Consider the following 26,012-nt stretch of genomic DNA (forward strand, 5'->3'; position numbering starts at 1 on the left):
AGGGTTTGCCAGCAAAAGAAGCAGTTCTGTAATAAATGTATTGGTAAAATGTTTCTTTTAAGCTATTAAGGAGCATCCCCAGAGTATTTCTTATCAATTGCATTGCTATAAATCTGTGCACTGCTACGATTTATACATTGGCAACCATTGTACAACCTTGCTATATAACAAAGCACTCAACTCTCCTGAAATTTCACATGGGTATATATGGAATGAATGACAGTAATGCTCATTCATTATTTCCATGAATGGCCAGCGATAGACTTTTAGATATATGTTTACAATGAGTTGATGTCACTCTGCACCCAGAGCAGGAAGGCAGGCAGGTGTACCCTCTGTGTGGGTAAAGAACAGCATGTTCTCATGGAGGTGCAGTGCCACTCCAAACTTTTTGCCTCCATACAACTATGATTCTATTTCAATACGTGCTGTCAGGTGTCCTTCAGAAGTGTACAAGGTGCACTGTATAATTTAACAGCAAGCCCATTAACTATTCCCACATCTTGGAAAGGTTAAGAAAAGGTACACAAATACCCCCTGGAATTCTCCAAACTTGTCTTTCCCTTGTTCACACTAGTTTGTTCTGTGGTTCTTGGCTGCAGCCTGGAAGCCCTGGGCATTCAATAAATACTTCTGGACCATGTTTTGTTTGTTGTGGTCTGATAGTGATCCTAAGCTCTCCTGGTCAGGGTGAAGTGCCACCAGTACCACCTCTGACTGCATCTTCAAGGAATTCATCTGCTGCAGAAGCTTAATGGAACAGCTGTGCTTCATACTCTTAGCTAGAAAAAAATGCAGCAATTACTTAAAAACTGCTTAGATTCCCTTCTTTAAGGACAGGGTATTCCAGGAAGCAACATGAAACTGTAGCTGCATTCAGATATTTATAATTTCTAGCACAATTTAATTGTGCACACTGGGTAGTGTCAATTCAGTGTCCAAATATAGACACTTAAGTGGTTTTTTGTTTCCAGCAGTGGTATTGAAACACTCAGCCAATTTAGGTTGGTACAAGACATGAATGTATAATGAAACTTTTTGAGGGCAAGAATTGTGCATGTTGCCACATAGCCTAGAACAAGTCTTAAAGCTTGTAGAAACTTGTTTTCTGCACTGGGTATCATCTTTCCTCCCTCCTTTTCATTACCGTGATTTGCAAGAGGTTTTTTGTAATTTTGTGTACATATTGCAAGGACTCTGTGGGTAGTAAGCTCTTTCAGTGAAAGGTATGTGATGTATCTGATGTATGGTTACATCTGCATCACCTGGCTGCTTGGAGGAGTAACTTCAGCATGTGAATTAGTTACATTGGAAGGGCCCAAGGACTGTGGCTGTCCCTTTATAGGACGTGCTGCCTAAGCTGAGACTGGAGATGTGGTTTGTCAGTATGATGGCCCTACATAATTATCTAATTGGAAGGCAGCAGTGTAGGAGGCAATAGTAAATCATATTGGAGTTGCTGTATGTGTGGAAAGCAGAGGGTAGGCAAAGGTGTTAAGGCAAAAACTAAGCTGAACTCAGAGGAGAATTTTTCAGTGCATAGCAATAATTGTGGGCCCAATTGCTACTAGGTTGCTTGAGCATTCCACTTAGGTGGAATTATTGTTGCAATTAAACAGTAGTCCTTGGCATTAAATGTCCTCATCTTTAAATCTCTTCCTTTGAGACAATTCAGTTAATTGGAATATATGTTATTTCCTAGTTATGTGTTACTTACACTATTGACTATAATGCAATTAAAAAAGAACTTTAAGAAGTCTACATAATGATACCCAAGAATTTTTTTTTGCTATTCAGCCAGGCTTTGTTCCTTCTGCTCTAGCTGTTATGTGAAGCAGCTCACAGTAAATATATAGTGATATATATCAATATGCATCCATCTTTTCTGTGCATTCTAGAGAATTTGAAAAAAAAAATGGATGGTACACACGCACTTTTTTTTTTCAGTAACACAAGCGGAGGAATGGGTTAAATTTTTATTATCTTTCCCCTATTTAAAGAGGTGCTGCCTCTTTTTTGGTGGTTAAAATTACTGTGATTCTTGCTGACCAAGACACAGCCATGCGAAATGTACATTTTGGGTTAAAAAACAACTCCCATGGAAATAAATGCTTGGATAGCATAATCCTAAAGTCCTAATTGCATGCAAGGCCTTGCCAAAATCTCAAAGCGTGTTAGCTGTCTTGAACATGGACAGAACTTCTGCTCTTAGCTGTTCACTCTGGAGCAATGTATTGAGTGTTGCAGTGTTCTGTTGCACCTCTGTTAACGTAGTGTTGTTTAATTTTAACTCATGCCTTCATAGTCATCAGCGGTGACTAATTTTTTTTACTTCTGTTACTTAGTCTGACTAAGCAAAATACAGGTGATGGAAGGTCCTAGTTTTTGATCTTGTTAGTCATCACTGATGTTGAGATTTCCATGAAGACACTTGGTAAATGTGCCAGCATGGGCAAGGAGTTGCAGTCTGAAATGATATGCTGAAGTGATTTTGAGCCTTGTTGGCACATTGCAATGGCAAGTAGAACAGGTTGTGTTAAGCCATCACAGGACCTATTTTTGAAATTTGTGGAATATTTAGATCTTTACAAAGCTGCTTAAGTACAGCAAAGGTAACACATAATTACTAGTTCTTGTCTTAGCATACAAACGCTTTTACTTAAGCATTGTGTAGTATGTATGTGCACAGGATTACAGGTAAAATCAAAGTAGCTTTTTAACTGTAAGTCTTGTGTAGCTATGACATACTGGCTAATAAATATTTTGGGCCATATTAACATTTCTGTATTTATGGTTTTACCATTTGGGAAGTTTTCTTATGTGAGCATAAGATCTTGACAACAACTAATCTTATTTGTTTTGTAGACTAAACTTTTTCAAAGTTTCTTCTATATGTTGAGGGTGTTTCTTCTGGGATTACACTGTCATAGCAAACAGCTATTCCAGGATGAAACATGTAAGTAGTGTTCTCACAGGCAATCAAAATGTATTTTACATCTGGATTTGTTGAAGCATTTGTCAATCATGTGACTGTCTTGTGCCTTAGTAAACAGCCCAGATGTAGAATTAAGTAAAAAGATGGTCTAGCTGAAAAACAGATGCATTGCAAGAACTGGATTTTTCTGAATAAGTAAAAAAGCAAAAATGTTATCTGACAATATATATATTTTTAATTCACTTAGTTGATGTTAACTGTTTTTAAAGCAATGCCATGCATATACTGTAATTGTACTCAAACCCATCCTGTAGGAAGAGAAAACATTCATTTGGAGGCATTAAGACTATAGACATACATTTCTAAGGATTTTTTTGCCACTAAGTTCTTTTCATTAGTGAAGACATTTTCTGTATCAGTCTTTATTTTTTTTCCCCATTGGGGGAAAAGTTTATTCCTAATCAGTTATATTTATTTAGATGATTGTACTTTTCATATGGTACTGTGTCTGCTTTAAAGAACAGCAAAGCTTACAACCTCTGGTGTGGTAGATTCCTTGAAGAAAATAGATGCATGTTGGAAGCAAGTATCCCAGAGAGGGGAGACAGAGGTAAATGGTACCTACCTCCTGAAGGGAATAAAATCCATTGGCTAAGTGATTGTGAAAGATGAGAAAAGGTGTGGGAATGAATTAACTGAATCAAAAGACATGAGGCTTTCAAAGACTTTTTCTCAGGAAGACTGTTCTTGTTAAGAAGTGATGGTGACAACTTATTTAATTTGCTTTACTTGAGAGAGGAAATGTTCAGAGTCCTATTGCAAATAGATCATGTGGTTAAATCAGGGCTTTGAAAAGAAAATAAAACTGAGTTTGTGTTTGAAGTAGGCGAAGCTGCCCTGGGTGATTTCACAGGCCTCCTGAAGAAGGGAAGCGTACTACCCTGCAGCTTGGGCCGCAAGAAGCAGCATGAACATATTGGAGAAAATCCCTCTGTCCTGCTTTTCCTGTAGGTCTCTAAGTAGCATTCTCTTGGTTGCTGTCACTGTTACTTTTCCTCTGGTAAATGACAGGCTGAGGAGAGAAGAGAAATAAAGCCTATGGTAAGGATGAAAACTGTAGGCTTTACAAAGAAACAGAGCAGAGCAACTTCTTACTATTAATCCAGGAGATGGTGGATGCTGTTCAGTGCAGTTCTTTATAGATGGGAAGATACAAGGGAATGGAGTAAGTGTTTTTTAATCAACATGACTGTGGAGGAAGACCTGTGACTTTGGGGGGTCTTGAATCCAGGAAGCAGACACTAGAAAAGGAGAGGGCAATGGTAAGCAGAACCTCATAAGATGGAACTGGAAAAAACCTGCAGTGTGTAACCAATATATGTGTGTTCTAGGATCTCCCTCTTCCTGCAGAACATGCGTATCTGCAGCTGTGGGTTGCTACTGGAGATGGCTTTCTTGACTTGATGTTCAAGTGAAAAGCCTAAACATGGTGGCCTATATTTTATATAGAAGAGAGTATACAGATTAACTAGCAAGAAGGGACTGCATTTGAGGGGTGCAAATTGTTTTGGGAGAGCAGAAGATCCTACGGCACTCCGTGTTAGTTGTGCTGTGCATTGGACTCTTTCTGAGTACAGCGTCTTGCCACAAGGAGCATGTGTATCAAAGCTAGCTCTTCAGGGAAATTGTGTGGGTTATGGCTAAGGGAAACATAAATTCATATTGTATTTTAAGTGGAATGCAATCATAAGTGGAAAAAATATGGGCTTTTCTATTATTAATCTTATTAGTGCTTTCTTTAGGTCATTTTTGTCAACATTGTCATCAGTGTTCCAGAAATACTTCAGATCCTGTTTAAAAAAATAGGCTGCCTTGTTATTATTACTCTATATAATCACAGAAGGTCCAACTTCCAAAAGAGCTTGCAACTTAAACAGAAGAACAGAGACATGCTGGAGAAAGAAAATACACAAAGACAGTGAACTGCAATGACATTTGTGTTTAGAACAGCTTTTGGGACAAGTTTGTAGAAGAAGTGGAAGAAAAAGGAAAAGGCAGTCATAGGAGAAGAGAATGTATAGCAAGAAGAGGAGGGGTGGAGTACATCAAAGGTGAGAGAGCTGGGGGGAAAGGGATTGAATCAGTAACTAATTAGTCATTTATTTAGTGGGTACATTTAGATTAATACCTTAGGAGTGATGAGAATGTTAATGTGGTTTCCAAGTGACATGATGTAGGTGGTTTACACAAGAAAACATAGCATTCATTGTAAATGTATAAGCTGAATTTTTCTTAAAGATCACAGATCTCTTCCTCCACCCACACTGTTCTTACACTTCTTGATTTCATCTATTTGCTATAAAATGTATTTATCTTTTTAGCCACAGTCATAAGATTCAAGTTTAGGAGAAAAAGCGGAACTTGATCAGTGGAAGCAAAAGATCACATTCTGCATAAAACTGGTCATAGCAAGTGTAAAATTGTGTTCTCCTACATACAGATTGGAGAACTCCTGTCAGTTTCCTAGAAGCATTAGGCTTGCTTGTCCTTTAAGACCCTGGCTTCTTAACATATGTTGATATAAGAGATGATACACTTCCCTCTCTGAAGCAGAGGGGAAAAGGACTTAGGCTAGGCAATCAAACTAGAAAAAGAAATTGCAAGCCTCATTTGTGTACATCCCACTCATCTGTCCCCCCTTTTGATGCAGCCAAGGAACATATCCCACGGCCACCTACTATACTCACCTCTCCTTGCTCTTTGCATGGCTTGAGAATTCCCTTGTGTTCTTGTCTGCTCTTGTTTACCCGTATGTGTCCTTCTAATACAGATTCTAGATCTGCACCCCTCTGCCATCTGTGCCCATATGTGCCAAGTAGATGCATGGAGTGGTAACTATTATGTAATAATGAGAACATAATATAATTAGCATCTACAAGGATCTGAATTAAAGAAGATACAATGTTAAGATATTGCACTGAAATGTACTGAGTCCTTGAAGCAAAGTTAAACTTGAAGAGGTAACTCTTACTGTGGGAATTCCTAACTTGGTTGGTATTATGAAGGCCTGGCAAATTTTTGGGTAGCTGGTTTAGTACTCTGTAAAGTAAAAGGTAATAGCTGAAGCAAATAAGGCTTGTCAGTTCTCACTGCAGCTCAGTTCATCCTGCTTCACCCATCACCTTATTGGGTGTTTTCATCAGCTTTGATGGAGGGGGAGTATTCTAACAGAACCTGACCTGCTCACTAGAGGAAAAGCTATGTTGAGAATAGTTCACCTTCTTGGCCTGTTGGTTAGTTAGTGACCACGTGTGCTAGTGGTTTTGCCCAACATGCACAGTTATATTGAAATCTGCAAAAGAAGATGCTGCCTGGCTCGTGTGGTCGTGTCGGGAGGGAACAGAAAGCAATGTGGAGTCCTGAAAGAGATGAGGAGGGTGACAGAGCACTGCAGGGGTTTTGAGGCTATTGGGAAAGAAAGCGAGATACTCATCCAGAAGAAATCAGACTCCGTGTAGTCTGCATCATGTAGGATAATTTTTTTAAAACCAGCACAGTTAAAAATTAACATAGTGTTTGCTTAGCGCAGTGATCATTTTCACAGTTTTGTGACAAAGGCTGCAAACTTGTATTTTCACCCAGTCAGAGAGAAGGAGAGGTAGGTGTCTCTACAGTGCTTAAGGATAGATTTTACAATTTTTTTTCCTATCAAACCTGACTGCAGCTCTGTGTAGCACTGCAGTGAACTTCTTGGTTGTCATGTGAATGTGAAAAGCTGGGGGGGTTTGTTAATGATTAAATGGATTTTTTTTCCTGACCTATTATTTGGCAAGATCTATATTTTATCATGCTAGCTTGGCATTGCGTCCATAAGGAAATGTGGTCCTGTGATGAAGTCAAATTCTCTAATACCATAAGTACTTGGTTTCTTAAATAAAATGCTAAAGCAATCATGGGTTTTTTTCTAATAAAACAACAAAAATGCTTTCACTTGTTGGCAGTTCTTTAGTACTTCTGGGGTTTTGTGCAGACTTCTCATGGTTACCTTCTAAAGCTGTGAACATGCTCACTTCTTAAAGATGTAAGTAAAGAGGAGGCATATTTTACAGCTCATTAAAATATTATTTTTGTGTGTGATGTGGAAACCAGTTCAAAGTCTGACCCCACACAACTGCTCTTTGATAGCAGTATTGGAGAGGGGAGATGGATCATTTACACCCCTCACTGCCAGTTTTGGCATGATTCTTTTTGTCAGCCAGCTGATACACTATATTTGGAAATGTGGCTGTGTTCTGTATTACTAAGGTTATTCATCATTGCTGTCAGTGTACTCGCTCTTTGGAGAATGCTTTCAGGAATTTTCAACAGCGTTCATATGAAAGAAAACATGGCATAGTACTTAAAAGCTATTCACCACAATACAGCCAGAAAACCAAACACAAAAAAAACCACCTGAATCACTTTTCCACTGAAATGTGTGCTGCTTCTTCAGATGTTCATAAAGTTTGTGGTTCATCTGAAGGATTTTTTGTTTCTCTCCACTTAGTGCAGCTATATTTTTTATACATATATATATATACACACACACACATATATATATTTTTATATGTATTTATTGCTGGTTCTGTTGTCATGCAGGTACTGGAAAACACCTATTTTTTTCATTGCTATGTCAAAAAGAGGGTTCATACTTTATTTCTTTCTGAACAATAGTTTTAGTCACTTGCAAAAAAAAGATACTTTTTATCTGAAATTTTATTTCAAATGGAAAATATACTGGGTTTTTTTCCTGATGTTACAAATATTTCTTGGAATTCTGGGATTTTTTTTTGAATTGAAATTTAACTCTAAAATCTATTTCATGAACTGAATTACAAAAGGTAGTTTCACAAAGGAAACACTTCCTCCATATTGGGTCTCCTGCTATCGTTACAATTCATCATTTGCTGGTTAAATACAGCAGAGCACTGCTCAACTAAACTCTCTCTTTTTCCAAATGTGAAATTGGATTAAGTTTTCTGTTAGATTTCAAAAGTTTTGAAAAACTTTTCATAAGCTATTTTTATATTATATATTTTATGAAATATAGTGTGTGATTTTTTTAATGGTACAAAGACTTCACTGTGCTGCTATTTGGAATACATTTTCTAGACAGCTATGTATAGCAGCAAATCCTTTCAAATTATGACTTACTAAACAATACAGCTGTCAGATGCATTAGGTTTTAAATAGTTATATATGTTTCATGTAACTGAGCAGTGAATGAAGCTAAGTATGTAGGAAGTAGAAACATGGTTTTTTGATTAGGAATTGGATCAAAAAAGTACAGTTTTGATCAAGGTAGATGATTCCTTAAAAGGAAATACTTCCTTAACCAGATATCTCAAGATATCAGTCTGACGGTTTTGCTTTTTTTGTGAGTGAGAGAGACTCGCTGATTTAATCATGCATGCAGAATATTTTCTCTGTAGAAATTGTGATGACTAAGAAGCAATAGTTAGACAGGATGCATGTATCAAAGGAGAGAGCAGAGATACTTAGCTTATTTCATATTCATATGCTGGTAGCAGTGTACTGAAAAAATGCATTTCTGATTATGGTGCCATCAATCTTAGAGTTGTGTTCAATGAACTTGGTTTTTTTCTATGGTATGTTTGCTGTGCGTTATTTGAACATTAGTAGTAGCTGAGACAGATCTTGTATTAGCCTTGAATTTCTTACTTGTGTAGGCCAGATTTCAGCTAGATTTTTGGGTTTGGCCTCTGAAACAATATTCATCCAGGATAGTAATACAAATACAAAGCATTGTTCAAATTTTCCTTTTCATTGTATTTGGGAAGCTGAAGTTCACATCCTCTGAAATCAGCTTTATCTTTAGACATAATTCTTGGCAATACTTTCATTGGAAAAATGGATTCTTGCTACTAACATGTTTCATAGAAGGAAAAATTCAAAAATTAGTGCTGACTGTGTACCATATTTGAACACCTTCATGTATTGCTGTATTGTTCTGAATCCATGGTGGCACTTTTCATGTCTCCATGTATAATATGTGCACAGGTTTTTTTTTTGGTTTTTTTCTCATAAATTTACTGATGGATGTTTATATTTCAAGCAGATTCTTCCTCTCAATACAACTTACGAAAAAAGTAATGGAAAGAAAAAAGCCTGCAGTATATTAGCAGTTGTTTATACAGAGCATCTGCTAAGATTGTTTTTCCCTAATTTATTGATTGATTAGCTTGCTTATTCTTGGAAATGAGAAACCAAAATCCTTCAAAATATTTTCATTTGTTCAACCTACGTATCTTAATACTTATGAGCATCTTGCTATAAACTATAGGTTATAATTTATAACTTTTATCATGAAATACATACTGTGTGAGTGCTTTTTCTGATGATTCTAAAGATGCAAGGAATTGTGCTTAGAGGGAATGTAGAAAACATTTGTATGAATCAACACAGAACTGTGTTGTTCTTGCTCTTAAGATTTTGGACTCCATCTCCAAACCTGCTGTTAGATCCATTACTGACCCATCTGACTTGATTTTTCTTAAGAGCAGAAGAGTCTAAAATAAATGTACCAGGATGGCTGTGGGGGAGGGAAACACTCAAGTGAATAGGTGATGTGCAGATAAAGTCTTTGTGAAGGATATGTACCATGAGAAAACTACTGAGGGGTAAAGAAAAGCACAAACCAGAAGGAAAGACTGTATAATGGGAAGACCATGAAAATAAACTCTTAAGTTCCTTTTTTGTTGGTATTGTTATTTTTTATCTTTGTCTCACACTGCATTATGGCAGGTTGACCTTTTATATTGATCCTGTTTCCAATTTGTATTATTATAAATTCAGCATGGATTTCATAATGAGCATTACTGCCTCCTTCATCTGAGCTGAAAAATATTAAGAAATCTCATATCGAATGTAACTGTTTGTGGTAGAACAACACCTTTCAAGAGGATGTCCAGTGTTCATTCACAAACATCGAGAGATGTGATCAGACAGTGATTCTCACATTGAATCTGTGGGATTTCTCCTTACCAGCTGCATGTGTGGGCTTTTCATGGTAGAAATTGTATTGGGAAAGTAAATTTTGCAACTCGAGGGGAACTCATAAAATTAAGCAGCACAGGTGGGTTGTTTGAGCCTCTGACATCTATCTGTCAGAGACTGCTAAAATCAGGGGCTGTGGATATGCCCCAGGACTTCCCAGTTTCTGGATACTCAGAGCTAGTCTTGTTCTTGTGCTGTGTTTAATGTCAGAAGATGAAAGACTCAGTTTCTTTGCCTTCCCTTTGGAAAAAACCTTATAGTTTTGCCTTACCTTTTTTCCCCTGTTTTATAAGGTATTGTTTTTCAGTCAATTTTGAGCTCCTTTAATTTTGAGTTAATAAGTTAGCTATGTTAACTTAGCTTGCTTCCTGATCGTTCAAAGTTACTATTTAAAATAAACCTTGGGTTTGGTAGTTTCTTGTTCTCTCTAATCTTAACGGAAAAGGAAAGCAGCCAGATTATGTACCTTTCCGACTAGAATTTTCAGCAGCAATACAGCATTGTGGTATTAATATCAGTTGCCAAAAACTTTTTGGTAGCATTTGAGAGGAAACATTTAATTTTGGGCCAGCTAGCTACACTGGCCAAGGATAAAATGGTTCCTTTTATATATACAGAATCCTCAGAACATTTTTTGTTTGAACATTTTATGGATTTTATTGTGCAATGTGCTGTAACTTAAAGCTGCTATGGCTGTGGTGATCTTGATGACTTAGGCAGATGTTTGAAATCTTTCAGATGTCCAAAGCTGTGGACATGACTGTCCCACTCCCATCTCACTGCAAAGTAACTGGACATAGAATCTTCTATGCTGTACAGGAAGATATTATTTACTGTATAGACTACGTATAGATATGGAAACTTCAGTTGCAATAACATGTGAAATTGTAGGAAAAAAAGTAGATCTGGAGATTGAGAGGCTCCATTTTCTGCTTTAGCTTCAAAGTTAAATCAGGTTGCTTAGGGCCTTGCCAAGTCAAATTTTTTAATTCTCCAAGGTTGCTTGGAGATGCTGTTAAATCTTCATCCTATTCAGTGCTCAACCATCCTCATGGTGAGGAGTTTCCTTATGTCTATGGGGAATTTCCTTTGAGGCATTGTGTGTCTGTTCTCTGTTGAGTTTTTGCTGTGTTTTCCAAGAAGAATCTGCCTCCACCTGTTGTATAATTCCCTGTCACATAGGTGAGGGCAGTAGTGGACTCCTTTTCATCTCCAGACTGAACAAATGATGTCTTTCATCTCACATGTTAGCCTTTTTAGTGGCCTTCCTCTGGATGTGCTCCAGTTAGCCAGTACCTCCTGTGCTGTGTGGCCCAAAGCTGCAGTACTGGAAATGTGGCCTCACCAGTGCAAGCAGAGGGGAATAATTGCTTCCCTTGACCTGCTGTTTGATGCTCTTGCTTATGTAGCTCAAACTGCAGTTAGTTTTCACTGGTTTAGGGGTGCACTGCTGGCTTTTGTTGAACTTGCTGTCTCCTAGAGTCTCCAAATCCTGTTCTGCAGAGCTGCTGCTGGTCCAGTCTGCATGATGCTGTATATGATCTTTTCCTTCCTAAATGCAAGATACTTTACCTTTGTCTTTGTATAACTTAACAAGGTCACTTCTGGCTTCTTCTTACAGTTGGTTGAGATCCTTCTGAATGCTGGTCCTGCCCTCCAGCATGTTGACTGCTTTTCCCATTTTATATCATCTGTAAATGTGCTGAGGATCCTTTCTGTCCTAGCATCCAAATCTGGTGGTGTTGGCCAGTATCGACTACTGAGAAATACTGTACCTAATCAGTTAGCATTAAGGATTGTGGACCAGAACTCTTTGAACTTCATGATTCAAGGATTTTTTTTGCCTGCCTGTTCAGTCCATGTCTCCTCAGTTTGACAACTGGGGTGCTATGGAAGATAGTGTTAAAAACCTTGCATAAGTCAAAGCACTGGCCCATGAAGCCACTTACCCTTCTGCTTAAGGCAGTGCATGGTTTGCCTTTAGAAGTCTGTTTTCTGATCCCAATCACATTTATGTCTGTCATGCATGGAAATAACTTCCTTTTAGAACTCTACGTTTTGTACAGGAAATGAGGTGAGACTCACTACTTCCTAGTTCCCTGCATCCGTTATTCTCTCCTGCTTCCACCTTGCCTTTCAGTTGGATTTTGTTTGATTTTAAGTTACTGGTTTCTTGTCATCAGCAATTGCCATGGCTCTTCAAAGATGGTAGCCAGCAGCCTTCCAGAGACATCAGCTAGCTTTTTCAGTACTTTGGATGTTTTCCATCTGGTCCTATGTACTTGTGTAGGTCCAACTTACCTAGATAGTCTTTTGACTTGATAGCTCCTCTCCCTCAAACTTTGCTGCTAGATGCAGAAACAAGGGAAACCTGGTAGTAGCCCTTGCCAGTAAAGCCCGTGCCCAAAGTGTTGGGTACCTCAACTTTTTCTGTACCTTTCATCACTAGGCTGCTTCCTGATTTAGCTGCTGAATTCCACTTTCCCCAGTATGTCTTCCACTCATGTTAAAAGCTTTTCTTCTTGCCCTTCACATCCATCTTCAATATCAGCTCCAAACAAGCTTTGGCCTCCCTCCTTCAGTCTCTGCTTGCCCAAGACAGTGCATCTATATTCTCCTGCAGATGCCTGTCCCCACTTCCACTTTACATATGTTTCTGTTTCATTTGAGCTCTGTCAGTGAGAAGTCCTGTGTACAGTCAGCTGGCCTCCTGCTGTGCCTTCTGTTTTTCTTTCATGTTGGGAAGGCTTGTTTTGTGCTCAGAGAAGAGAGTTCAGGAAGATGACTGGCTGTCATGGACCCCTTTGTAGCTTCCAGGTCATTCTGCTTACCATTCCCTGATCAAGCCCCAGCTCTGTCTATTGTAGTGAGTCCAGAGTCTTTAGTCTGCTTTTTCCATTCCTTTCTTTTTTCAAGACTTACACTATGATTTCACAATTACTGCATCCAAGGCAGTTGGCTGTCTCATGCATGAGCAGTTCTTCCTTATTCATGAGTACCGTATCCTGCACAGCCGCTCCCCTAGAAGCCTGTTCAGTGCCAGCATCAGAAATTGCTCCCAGTGCATGTGAGAAATTCTCTGGATATTTCACACCTTACTACACTGCTCTTCCAGGGGGCGTTGTGTGATTTAAGTCCTCCATGAGAACAAGGGGCACTGAATATTGGAATACCAGCCTAAGATGATGTTCCATTTACTTTGGGAACTGAAAATAAATTTTCTTTAACTAGTTGTCTTGAATCACAAGAAGCTGCAGCAAAGATATACAGATGGTATTTTGATTTTATTTTGAAATGGAATACTTAATTTTCGATTCATTTTGAATTACTATGTAACATGCAGTCAAAATACTAATTCAGCTGCTGTTGGCCATGCAGCTGATGAGATAAAATAACCTGGTTTTCTATAGCATGAATACTTTAGAATCCATAATATTTGTTCACAACTAATGAATTTGCACGTGATTCGAATCATTTTTCTTTTTGTCTTTAAGATTTCTAGTTTCTAATTACCCTGAAGTAATTAATGTGCAACTATGTGAAATACTGCTTCTATGCTACTATGTGAAATGCTGTATGACTCTTATGTTCAGGCTATGTAAATAATACTTGCATGTATATATGTCCAATAAATAATTTCTCATACTTTTCTTTTTGACGTGACTACTAAAAGAAGATCTTGCTCATTCAAGCCTATCATATTTTGTTTCATAGTAATTGGTGACAGTGTGCTTCTTACTCTGTTTTAGTTGGAAGATGGGGAAGAAGAGCCGAGTAAAAACTCAGAAGTCAGGTACAGGAGCCACAGCGACAGTATCTCCAAAGGAAATGTTTAATCTAATTAGTGAATTATTGCAAAGTAAGTTTCGTTTTTTGACTGTCTGGGAAAAGGGGTGGTGTGCAAACCACTCAAACATATTTTGCTGAAGCCAGTGAGTTACATTTTTTCTGTTAAGTGGCCAAGCTTGCTATTTCAGAGTGCTCAAGATAGATACTCTGAGATACATACTAAACTACCTCTGTTAATATATGCCATCACTGGCTTATTTAAATGTGTATTTATTGGCCAGACCACATTTGTGGCAGCATTTGGCTTTTCATCTGAATACAAGCATAAATGCTGGGTGAGATTAGACTTTTAAACAACTAGATAACTTGACACTGAAGCTTTGTCAAAAATGTTTTTCTTGTAAACTTGAAGAATTACACTGTTTCCATTTATCACTTGAACAGTACTTTGAACTGATACCAGAGTAGAGGAATTAAACAACTCAGTTCAACTTCACAGATATTTTTGTTGCTTAGATAAGTTTTTTATTGTTTTTGCTGTTTGGAAACTTTTCGTAGTGCTTAGATCTTGTGTATAGACCAGAGATTGCTTCACTTGTTGAGGAACTTGGAACTCATCCATTATTTCTAGTAAATATGAAAAGCAGAGCATAATTTCATACAATGATGCTAAAATACTATTGACGCTTTCTACTGTCATTAGTAACTCTGCTGTGATATAGTTATTTTTAAAACACAAGTCCAGATTTTCATATTCTGGACACATCTAAATGTTGGCTTAGAAAAATCAAAATTTTTCTTAGCATTGCTCATGAAGAGGAGACAAGGAGTTGGCTAAGCAGTTTGATGCTTATGCTACAATTGGCCTCTGCTTTGCTACCAGAAATAAAATGTAGATCTAATTTGCTAAGCAAAGACAAGTATCAGCTGTTCTTTTTGTCAAGCTTCCATATTTTATTCAATGCTAAGATTTTTCAAATCAGTTGAGCAAGGTAATCTTCAGCTGTCCACTTGGATTTACATGGCTTAGATCAAGAAATCCACACACTGACATTTAGAATATTGGCAGAGACACTGTGGAGGTAATCTAAAGCTAAAGCATGTCTTTGTGTTCCTTTGCTTGTCCCTCCACTACTCGTGCATTTATGAAAACAGTATTGACTAGGCAGGTCAAATGTATGTACCAGCAAATTTCTCAATTAATTAAGGTATGCTCTGTACTATTATCTGCTTTCATTACAGCAAGAATAGCAAGCAGACTAATGTAAACAGAGTGCTTTGCTTGAGTTATTGAAAACAGACACTTTTTTTGTTGTTTGTCTTATCTGAGATACTGTTTACTTAATGGCCTTGCTGTTTACCTTTTTTTCTTCCAAGCTTTTTAGACATCTGCTATTTCTTATATCTGAAAGAATATTAAAAATAAAATAAGTTATATGATGAAGATTTCAAAAGTCTAAATTAATTACCTGTCATATCATGGGATGTTTATAATAGTGGAGATTGTTTTGTTTGCCATGTAAACATATTTGAAGGACAAGTAGTATTGGGGTTCAGTTAAGTTACTGTGAAGCCATAATTCTGGGGTTAAAATATATATATATATATGTGTGTGTGTGCATATGTATATTATATACTTTATTAAAGAAAACATTTTTATTTCCAGAATGCAGCAGTCCTCCCCCAGGTCCTGGTAAGGAATGGGAAGAATATGTACAGATCCGTTCGCTTGTGGAGAAAATTCGCAAAAAGCAAAAAGGTAAATGTGAAATGCTTGCAAGTGTTTCTGAAATGTTCAGGTGGGCTTCACCACTGGCATTAACCATTTTAATACTCAGAATTCTGAATGATTATCACAGACAGATCCTGTGAGAATTCTGTCTGATAAGTAGAAAAAGGAGCTTGAAATTGTCTTCTCATCACAATCTCAAGGACTAGAAGTAAAAATCCTTAGAGAATAATAGGCTGCCTTGGTTCCTGATTGCATGGTCTGCTGCTCTGCCTCTATAAATCTGGACATTCTGAGTTTAAATTTGTAACTGTTTCACATCAAGACTTTACTGGATGTTGAAACGGTTTCAGCAATACAACATCAGGACATCAAGTGATGATGAAAATATATAAATGCACAAAATAAATACATCAGCTAATGAGTCTATATGCTCTAAATGAAGCACATAATCAAGATAAAGAAATGCTTATTATATAACAGTTAATGAGGAATTTTATTGCCAATTTTCCAAAGTTCAAGGTATGTTTATTTTTCATACTAGACCAGTTTTCCTCTATTATGGTCTGTAACATCTTGCTGTTGATGACACTTTTTTAATATTAATTTTGTTTATATTTGGAGGCATGCTCTAAAAAATGCTTTTCATATAATTTTAATAAAATTAACCTCTTTTATGACTGATGTGTTTTAATGACTGAGAAATAACTTTTTAACTTTGCAATGAGTAGATTTGGGCTGGACATACCTGAAAAAGTCTTAAACAATTTTTTCTTCTCTGGTATTTTTATACCAAGAAAGCCAGACTACATAAAAATGGAGCTTGACTAGTTCATGGCATTACTTGATAAAGCAAATACTTAAGAGGCTTGAAATTTCCCTTTCACACCTGTTTTTAATATCTTTTGACTGATTCATAAAAATATTACTTCATGAAAGGACTTAACAAACCTCTGAACATCAGTTTTTTGGCTGAGGGTATAGGGAAGAATAAATGCTGCTGTTTGGGTGACTTCATTCTGTAGTGATGTAGACATGAACTTGGTTCATTTTTTAACTGTGCCATGACTTCTGTAAACTTATTGTACATGTCCAGGTTTTTATGATGCAATATATGTGTTAAGGTAAGTCATAATTCAGATTGATAAGAGCAGAGTTAGCACTGGGGTTGGCCTCTTCACTGTATCTTTCTTCTGCACCAGAAAGGTCAAACTGTCCACGGGGAAGATGCCGCTGGCAGAGATGGTAGAATTAGTGTGACAGTATTATGTTAATAGAGCATATTGTTTTTCTTTGGAAGATACAAAACCTACTAACCACACTCCTATTGATATACAATTGTCTTTTAATGTAACATTTTTGTGTACATAGTGGGAATAGTATGGCATATTTCAAGATTATTTTTAATGGAACATAGTAGTTAATACTACACAGTTTGCTAACTTAATAAAGGCTTTAGACAGTTAGCAGAGGAAGTTCCTGTTGGGAGCTCTGAGATGTATAAATTAATATATATTGCCAAAAGTGTTACAGTTTGTGCTTCTCTTGACTAGAACACTGGGTTGCAGAATGTGAACTAGAATGGTCTTCAGTATAGAAAACTCTTAATTTGATAACTGAATATTTTTAATTTCTAAAATTGTCCTCATTTGACTCATTAGCAAAATATTAAAGCTAATTTTAAATATAGATTTCATCAGTACAGCTATATTTTGTTCCATATAGAAACAATTTATTCACCAATGGTGCTTATCATTTAAAGGAGCTGGTCTTCTCTTTAATTTGGAAAAGTTTGGGAAGTATTGGACCACAATGTATATGAGGAACAGAAGTAGAATTTCAGAGATGCTTACTTGTCCCAAGTACAAGCTGGATGTTAAAAGCTTCCAGTAGCCTTATAGAGTAGAAAAAGTTGGAAATCAAAAGGGCAAAGTCGTGGACAGTATAAACACCTACCAAGTTCTGTAGAAACTATGCAACTAGTCTTAATAGGTTTGTGAGGTCATTATATTCCAAAAAATACTTTGTAAATACTTAATAAATTTTTATACTGCATCATCAAAAATGATAGTTCTAAATGATACTTGCACTTTTAAGTTAACTATGGATTTGATTGGTTCTGGGTCTTGAAATGCAAAATTTGGAGGCAGGAGTGGGATATTTCAAATAAACTAATGCTACTTCCCTAAAATCATTTTAATCTCAAAAGATATTTTATTCCCTCTGCTTAACCAAATGAGGCTTGTGATTTCACTGGTGGACAACATGCTGTTGGAGAAGCAAAGTGTAAACATTTGGATGAGCTCTGTGATGTCAGGAGGATGATCCTTAGATATTTCAGATCTATCCTTAGATATTTTATTAGATCCGTATGCTACAGGAAAAGGCTAACTGCCTTGTATGTGAAAGAAGGAGCTTGAGATCTGCTTGTCATCAGTTGCAGTGCTGAATTAATGAAATTACAGCTTGCCTCTCAAATTCTTCCTTGTCTGTATCAACATGTTGTAGTGACTGCATTTATCACTGATACTAAGATTGGTAATATTTTGGCTTTTATTAAAAGGGGAAGGAGAGGAGAGTTTCATATTTCATTACTGCTCAGTTTGGGCAGTTGCATTTTTAAGATGACTGGTGAGCCACTTTGGCACAATATTGAATTTGATGAAAATTGGGTTATGACATTTGTATAGTATTGAGTAACACTTAACAGAGACCAGTTCTGACTCAGCTACTTCAAAGTAGCACGGCTGTGAGGTAGTCAATAGCTTTTTACATGGGCTTTTATATTGAACTCCTTCGTCTTTCTGGATCCTCTTATTTCTGCATTTGTTTTTCAATAAATTGTATGTATAGGTTTGTCTGTTGTCTTTGATGGAAAAAGAGATGACTATTTCCCTGAATTGATAAAGTGGGCAACTGAAAATGGAGCATCCACAGAGGGTTTTGAAATAGCTAACTTTGAAGAGGAGGGATTTGGTTTGAAAGCAACAAGAGAGATAAAGGTGAGCATATGAACATGTGACTTAGATTAGAAAATCATGTTTGGAATGTATCTACAGAGCTCTGACATGCTCACCCTTTTCCCCTTTTTAACTGCTTATGCTGTTCTGAAACATTATCAACTTTGTGTACTTGAGAATAACATTATTGATAAAATTGAGTATTATTTCTGATGACTACTGATAGTACTGTGAATTTTTAATCAGTCTTTTTTCCTCTGTGTTGCCTATACTCTTTACCTAATTACTAGAGTACTCTACCCCACTGATATATCCCTTTCTTCCATGTATTCTAACTATTTAGTTTCTTCTCTTCTTTCATGTCCCATTTAAAGAACTGGGTTTTCTGCCTCAAAAAGAGGTATTTGCAATACCTATTTAGTCTCTTCTCCTCTTCATTCATGTCCCTTCTTTTAAAGAATTGGTCTTTTTGTCTCAGATAGAGGTATTTGCAATACCTATTTTTCAGTGAAAATGAAAAACTCCCCAAACTATGATAATTGTAAAGGATTTTTTTTTTAATCATCAGATAAGGAGTATAGACACACACAGTTAGCTAACTGTTAAAAGGTAAGCATTTGTGTCTTCCCATTCCCATTTTGTAGGTGGGAAAAGCATTGAAGACCAATCAGCTGTTGTAGAAAAACTATTGGAAAATGAGTGTAGTTTAATCATTTTAGAGCTTCATTAGCACACAGTTAATGCATTGATAGAAATCCTGAACAGTTCTTCTAGAATAAAACCAGTCAATATTAAAAAACTCTACTGTGAGAAAATACACGATCATGTAATTATTAGCAATATAATGTATCTGGTAGCTTTAAAGTTGTGTTGTACATATTAGCAGCTCCAAAATGGAAGGGCTTTATTTTGTGTCTGTCTGTGTTTAAAGCCTTGTGTAATGGAAATTGGAACATTTGGTTACCACAATATGAAACACAGGTTGTTTGTTGAACTTACAGTGGAAGAGAAGGAAGAATTTTGATTCAGAATGATTTTGATTTTAAAAAAAAAAGTAAACCACTTGTAATTTAAAGTTGGTGTGTATTTGAGACACTTGGCAGATCATATAATTGATCTGTGCATTTCTTTCTTTTCTATAGGCTGAAGAATTGTTTCTGTGGGTTCCTAGAAAACTGTTGATGACGGTTGAGTCAGCTAAAAATTCAGTCTTAGGTAAGAGCTTAAGGAAGTTCTTAAGCAAGAAATGAATATTTATGGAATCATTCAGTAGGAGACTTTCTTTTTTTAGTTGATCTTCTTTATTACAGGGCTTGCTTATCGTGCCAGCCGTCAGGTTTGGAATACTTAGAAACTTGAAGTGTCAGTGGAAAGAATTTAATTTCCCTGTTAGTTTCTGGCTGAGTGCACTGGATATCTTCCACAAGTGTGTGTTATTTTGAACACATATCATGTAGCTTGTATAATGCTTGGAGATAAAATGTTCTGAGGTATTGAGAATATTGTTCTAGTTTCATCATGCAGTTGTACACAAGGCATTTGCTGTGTCAAAAAACTTGCAGTATTGCAGTGTAGGCAGCTAAATATTTTAGAAACCCAAAAAGCTTTTTTTTTTGGTTAAATGCTTACATATTATTTAATCATGTTAATTTAAAGTAAATCTAGGATGAGATTTTCCATGGACAATTAATGCAGTTCCTCACTTTTCTTGGTTAATTTAGGATCTCTGTATTCTCAAGATCGAATTCTGCAAGCCATGGGCAATATAACACTGGCATTCCATCTCCTTTGTGAGAGAGCCAACCCCAACTCTTTCTGGCTGCCCTACATCCAGACTCTCCCCAGTGAATATGATACTCCTCTCTATTTTGAAGAAGATGAAGTACAGTATCTTCAATCAACTCAGGCCATACATGATGTCTTTAGCCAATATAAAAATACAGCTCGACAGTATGCCTATTTCTACAAAGTTATTCAGGTAAGAATCTCAAATATAGTATGTACATGTTGTTCTCGTGATCTTTATTGTGGAAGATGTGAACACAGTGATGCTGAATAATAGCACAAGTATATTGCCCTTAAAAGTCTGAATCATTAAAGCAATTTCCTGCTGGTTTTTTGAACCACTGTTGAAATTTTGCGGTTCAGTAGGCTTATGGATATATAAAAATTTATTGGTTATATTTATATTTAGTTGGTTGAGAGAAGTGATTGCTGCCCTTTGTTTAAAAATGGGTGAGGCTTTATCTGCAATACTGTACAATTTTGGGCCTACCAGTGCAAAAGACGTGTTGACAAACTGGAAATTTGTTGACAAACTGGAATGAGATCAGAGGAGAGCTATTAAGATGTAATTGGCTTCAGCCCTTTATCCATATGGGAGACTAAGGGAGCTGAATTTCTTTGTTCTGGGGAAAAGGAGATAAGGGATGATCCAGTCATTGCTTTCATCTTGCTACTGTTAGCCAGTCTCTAGAATTTTGCTGGGTGGAAGTTTTGCTACATAACCTGCAGACATCTACAACCTATGCCTCTATGATTCTTTGAAAAATGTGTAGTTTGCACTTAACAAAATAAAATGAATAATTGTTAATTGACAGAATAAAACCATTGCATATGTTGTATTTCCAATGAACATGGATTAACTGTTGTTTTCTGTTCTTTTTAGCATAATTATTTTGATTGCTTTCAAATACAAAGATAAACCCATCTGGTAACAGGGTATGGAGAGGCTTGAGATGGGTGAACTTTTCATTGTCTTCTGAAGTAATGATTTAAACCGAGTTTCTAACAGAACTCTGTTATTCTGACTGATACCTTGATATCATGTTGTAAGTGAATGTTGATGTGCTGTTCTCAAGGTAGTGCTCAATATCCAAACATCCAAAGCTTTTTTTGTGGCACAATCTGTGTAAAAAACGTATGGCTCTATGTACTGAATCTCCCCAAATGTGTGATCTAGAGACATTTTGTTTGGCCGTGGGAGAGGTCAGAATACACAAGGCAGTTCTATTCTGCTTTAGTATTATCCAAACTCTTCTATTAACTGTTTTAATTCAACAAAAGTTACATAATTTTGTGTAGCTGTTTGGTGTTTCAAGAACTGAATATGTTTCAAACACATTGTCAGTTTATGGAGTATAAGGAGCCAGAGGGATACATTTTGAAAACTGAAGTAATTGAAAATGATGGGTGAAAACCAAATCAGATGCGCAAGGAATAGGCTGGAAACAATGGCTTTGATATCAGAAGGGAACTGAATTCTTCCTTCTAGGTGTCACAATTCAGGAAACTATAGTTCAACCAACTCTTTTTTTCTTGCCATGTGCTATCCTAGGCTGCCAGTCCACACTTGGCCTTCCAGCCTTCACTTTGTTTCTCAAAGTATACTGCCTGCGCAAGCAGAGCTTCTAAATTTTTGTCTTTAGAACATCTTTTTCACCCTAAAAAAGTCTACTGTTTTTAACGAGTTATTAGCAGAATATTGTGGAACATTATCCAATTTTTCTAGCTGCTGTTCCTGCTCCTGCAGTGGTTAATCAGAACTGAGTCATCTGAATCAGCTGAACTATCACTATGACCAGTTCCATCATTTTCCGTGACTAATCCTGCACTAGTAGTATTACGTGAGAGGTTATGTGACCACAACATCGATTAAGAAAACCTCTGAAATGCAGAATGGTCAGAAAACTAGATCAGTTTTTTTTTTTAATTATCTTTTTTATTTATTGCTTGTCTTGTGTTCTTGTTATATATCTTGTTCTATAGCTGTTGTTTCACATTGTTGAACATGAGCATGAAGGTAGATCAGGTAGGGTTCATTTGCTTTATTTACTTTCCTTTGTAGAATGAGAGGTAATAAATATTAGTTAAATTTTAGGTGGGTTCTGGTTGTTTGGTGCCTTACTTCAGCACTGCCATTTAACCACAATTTCAGCTGAATGTTTCTTTACTCCTATTTGGCAAATACTACTATTCACATTAGAAAGTTAAATAAATTCAGTTGGCTCCAGGAATGCCAACTGTATGTATTGGGTACCTATTATTAATGTTTTTGATGAAAACTTACGGAAAAGTTTACATTTTTGCCTTCTGCTTCTGCTCTCAAAAAATAAGAGCTTGTAATTTATGAAATGGTGGAGGAAAAAAGTTCATAGAGAAAAAATAGAAGTCTCTTTCTTCCCTAAAACAAAGTACCATTTTTCCTTATTCATAGAAGCTGAAATTAATTTTAGTATCAGCTTGCATGTGCTCATATCATTTTGTGAACAAAATTGACCCACAAAATACTAATGCTAAGGGTAATTCATGAGCAGATGGAAAAGGGAAGAAACGGCCAAAGAGAAATTTGTCATATAAATGAAAAAAGCAAAGCAAACCCACTTATCTGTGAAAGGCAGTGTACTCTGCAAGCTCAATGAAATAAGTGTTAGATTTTTGTATACCATAATTTCATTCAGTACTACTACTACTTTAGTAAAAGTGTTTTAATGAAAGCTGTCCTGTGTGACCAGGATTTTGATAATGCTTTCAGTATGCAGACTAATTTTTTTTTAAGTACAAGTACCTTTTGAAGTATATTTTAAGTACAAATACATTCTTTGTAATACAAAAATCTTAAAACTATGTTTACTTTATTGATAGTTGTTCTACTGAAGGAAGTAATGCTAGCAGCATCTCGAAATAAAAGTCATTTTTTTGCTATTTGAAGCTACTAAAAAAGGGACTACTTTGTGCAGGCAAAATATTTTAATTGCAACATTTTTAGTCTACAAAATATTTCTAATGGCAGGGGAAATAAAAGAGTTAACAAGTCGTTTCTTCAAATGCTTCTTTTTCTTTTCCAAATAGGATTGCTAGACTGCTTTTAAAGTAATTTGGCTTCTGATAGGTGTGCAGTTTCAAACATGGTTTGAGAGGTGCTGCTCTATTTCTCTAGCTTATCCGTAGTGGTGACTGCTGGAGTTCTGACTCTCTTCAAGTGCTTAGTCTGGCTACATATGAAGAATGGACAGATTTATGAATTTCACAGCTGTTGCAAGCTAAACTGTAGTCTGGTTTGATAAGCAGAAACAGGTGGGATGTTGAGCAGACAAAAATAAACCCTTGAGCATGTTAGCCAGGCTGTATAAACCGCACTGACACCTCTCTAAACATATGTAATTTGATAACTAAAAAATAGTTAAAAGTTCTTACAGATGTACTTTAACGATGCATTTGGCCTCTGCATTGGTATCAAAATACAGGAATGGTCAAAAGACTACTTTCATTGCAGCAGACTTGTAGTTTGCAAGATTTTTTTTTTATAGTTTGTACCAAACAGAAATTCTGTAATATGCAGGGTTTTCTCTTCTCGGGAAGAGAAAGGAAGGTATGTCTGTAACTTCCTTATGAGCATTTATGAGCATTGCATGCCTGCTGAAGGATGAACAAAGCCCAAATATTTATGGCTTAATGTTAAATTTTTTTTGTCCACTGAAATGTGGTATAATAGACACAAGAGGGAGCCATATAGTTTACAGTCAAGTCAAAGTGAGATTATGTTCCTTAAGAAAATATAGCCAAGTTTGAAGCTTTTTAAAAAGAATATGCAGTGGTCTTTGTGTTTGATTTTCAGGTGCATCTGTATGCCTGTTTGTAGTCAGCTACAGAGAAGTTTTTGTGAATCAAAACAAGATATGAAGACAAGGAGTGCACTTAGAGAAGGTGGAAGTGCCCAAACTATTTACATTTTGAACACGATGGGTTTGAAGCAGTGTTGTATCTTTTCCCCAGTTGTAGTAAAGGCTGTTACTCCCTACCTAAATAAAAGACAACTTTATGATAACTTTAGTTGACTTCTAAAATCTTTGAAGTGGTAAGTCCGAAACCAGCAGAGCCCATTATCTAGCCATAGCTTTTGCTGTGGCTGTATGCATTCAGTGGCACTCTGTAAGTAGTATCTGTATGTAGCTGCCTCTCGTGTCCTGGATAAAACACCAGTTTTGCAGGACTGTCCAGGATGGCAGTTTGGCATTGATTTACATAGTGTTTTCAGCTTGTAGTCTTTGGACCACCGAAGGACCACATTTTTTTTCTGAAGAGCACCAGCAAGCTGTCTGGAAAAAAAAAAACCAACCAACCGAAAAAACCCGAACCTATACCAATATGGTCGACATTGTAGTGGACCTCTGCTATTAGGCTGCGTGATCAGGAGACAAGAAGAAGTGGGTGAGGCCTTCTACAGATAGCTAAAAATAGCTTCACATTTGCAGGGCCTGGTCCTCATGGGGGACTTCACCCCAGTATCTGTTAAAGGAACAACACAGCAGGGCATAAGCAGTCCAGAAGGTTTGTGGAGAGCTTCCTTACCCAAACAATAGAGGGGCCAATGAGGAGAGGTGCTATTTGCATTCACAGACCTCATACATACAAGCAAGGAAGGGTTTGTTGGGATGTAAAGGTTGAAGACAGCCTTGGCTGTAGTGACCATGAGGTGGTAGATTTCAGGATCCTGAGAGGAGGAAGCAGAGCAAACAGCAAAGTCACAGTACTGGACTTCAGGAGAGCAGTAGTGGCTGCTTCATGGATCTGCTTGGAAGAGTGCTATGGCATATGGCTTTGGAGAGAAGAAGAATCCAAAAAAGAAAACATGGTTAGTATTGATAGATCACTTCCTCTAACTTCAGGAACAGTTAATCCCAAAAGCAGGAAGTCAGGCAAAAGTGCCAGAAGGCATTCATGAATCAACAAGGAGCTCCTGGCAAAAACTCAGACACTAAAAGGAAGCCTAGAAAAGATGAAAGCAGGGACAAGTGACCTGGAAGGAATATGGAGATATTGTCCAATCATCCAGGGATGTGGTTAGGAAAGGTAAAGCCCAGCAGTAATTGCATCTTGCAAGGGATATCAAAGGTGACCAAAAGGGTTTCTATATGTACATACACGACAAAAGGAAGACTAGGGGAAATGTGGGCCTGCTGCTGGATAGACAGGGGACATGGTGACACAGAACATGTAAAAGTCTGGGGTACCAAATACCTTTCTTGTCTTAGTCTTTACTAGTAAGACTGGCCTTCAGGAGTCCCAGGTACCAGGATGCCATCCAGAGGTGCCTGGGCATGCTTGAGAAGTGGGGCTTTGCAAACCTCATGAAGTTCAACAGGGCAAAGTGCAAGGTGCTGCACCTGCATTGGGGCAACCCATCCTATCAATATGGCTGTGGGTTGAAGGAATTGAGAAGAGCTCTGCAGAGATGGACTTTGGGGGTGCTGGTGGATGAGAAGCTCAGCATGAGCTAGCAATGTGTGCTTGCAGCTCAGAAAGCTAGTTGTACCCTGGGTTGCATCAAAAGCAGCATGGCCAGCAGGTTGAGAGAGCGGATTCAATCCTTCTGCTCTAGTGAGACCCCACCTGGAATACAGCACCCACCTCTGGGGTCCCCAGCACAGGAAGGACATGGACCTATTGGACTGATTCCAGAGGATGGCCACAGAAATAATCAGAGGGCTGAAGCTCCTCTCCTGTGAGAAAATGCTGAGAGAGCTGGCCTTGTTCATCCTGG

The 26,012-nt window shown here is 37.2% G+C and overlaps 1 protein-coding gene across 2 annotated transcripts in view; it reads left to right on the top strand.

The window, feature by feature from the left end:
* SETD3 (SET domain containing 3, actin histidine methyltransferase) overlaps positions 1-26,012 on the top strand; it is a 62,387-nt gene that overhangs the window by 10,483 nt on the left and 25,892 nt on the right. For both annotated transcript variants that reach the window (XM_039552625.1, XM_039552624.1), the window contains 5 exons: positions 13,741-13,850; positions 15,447-15,539; positions 18,363-18,511; positions 19,612-19,684; positions 20,191-20,447. In XM_039552625.1, the coding sequence (XP_039408559.1) occupies positions 13,748-13,850; positions 15,447-15,539; positions 18,363-18,511; positions 19,612-19,684; positions 20,191-20,447 (675 nt within the window). In that variant the 5' untranslated portion in view covers positions 13,741-13,747. The remainder of the gene's footprint in view (positions 1-13,740; positions 13,851-15,446; positions 15,540-18,362; positions 18,512-19,611; positions 19,685-20,190; positions 20,448-26,012) is intronic.

This window comes from Corvus cornix, chromosome 5 (assembly GCF_000738735.6).
Source record: "Corvus cornix cornix isolate S_Up_H32 chromosome 5, ASM73873v5, whole genome shotgun sequence".
Lineage (NCBI taxonomy): Eukaryota > Metazoa > Chordata > Aves > Passeriformes > Corvidae > Corvus > Corvus cornix.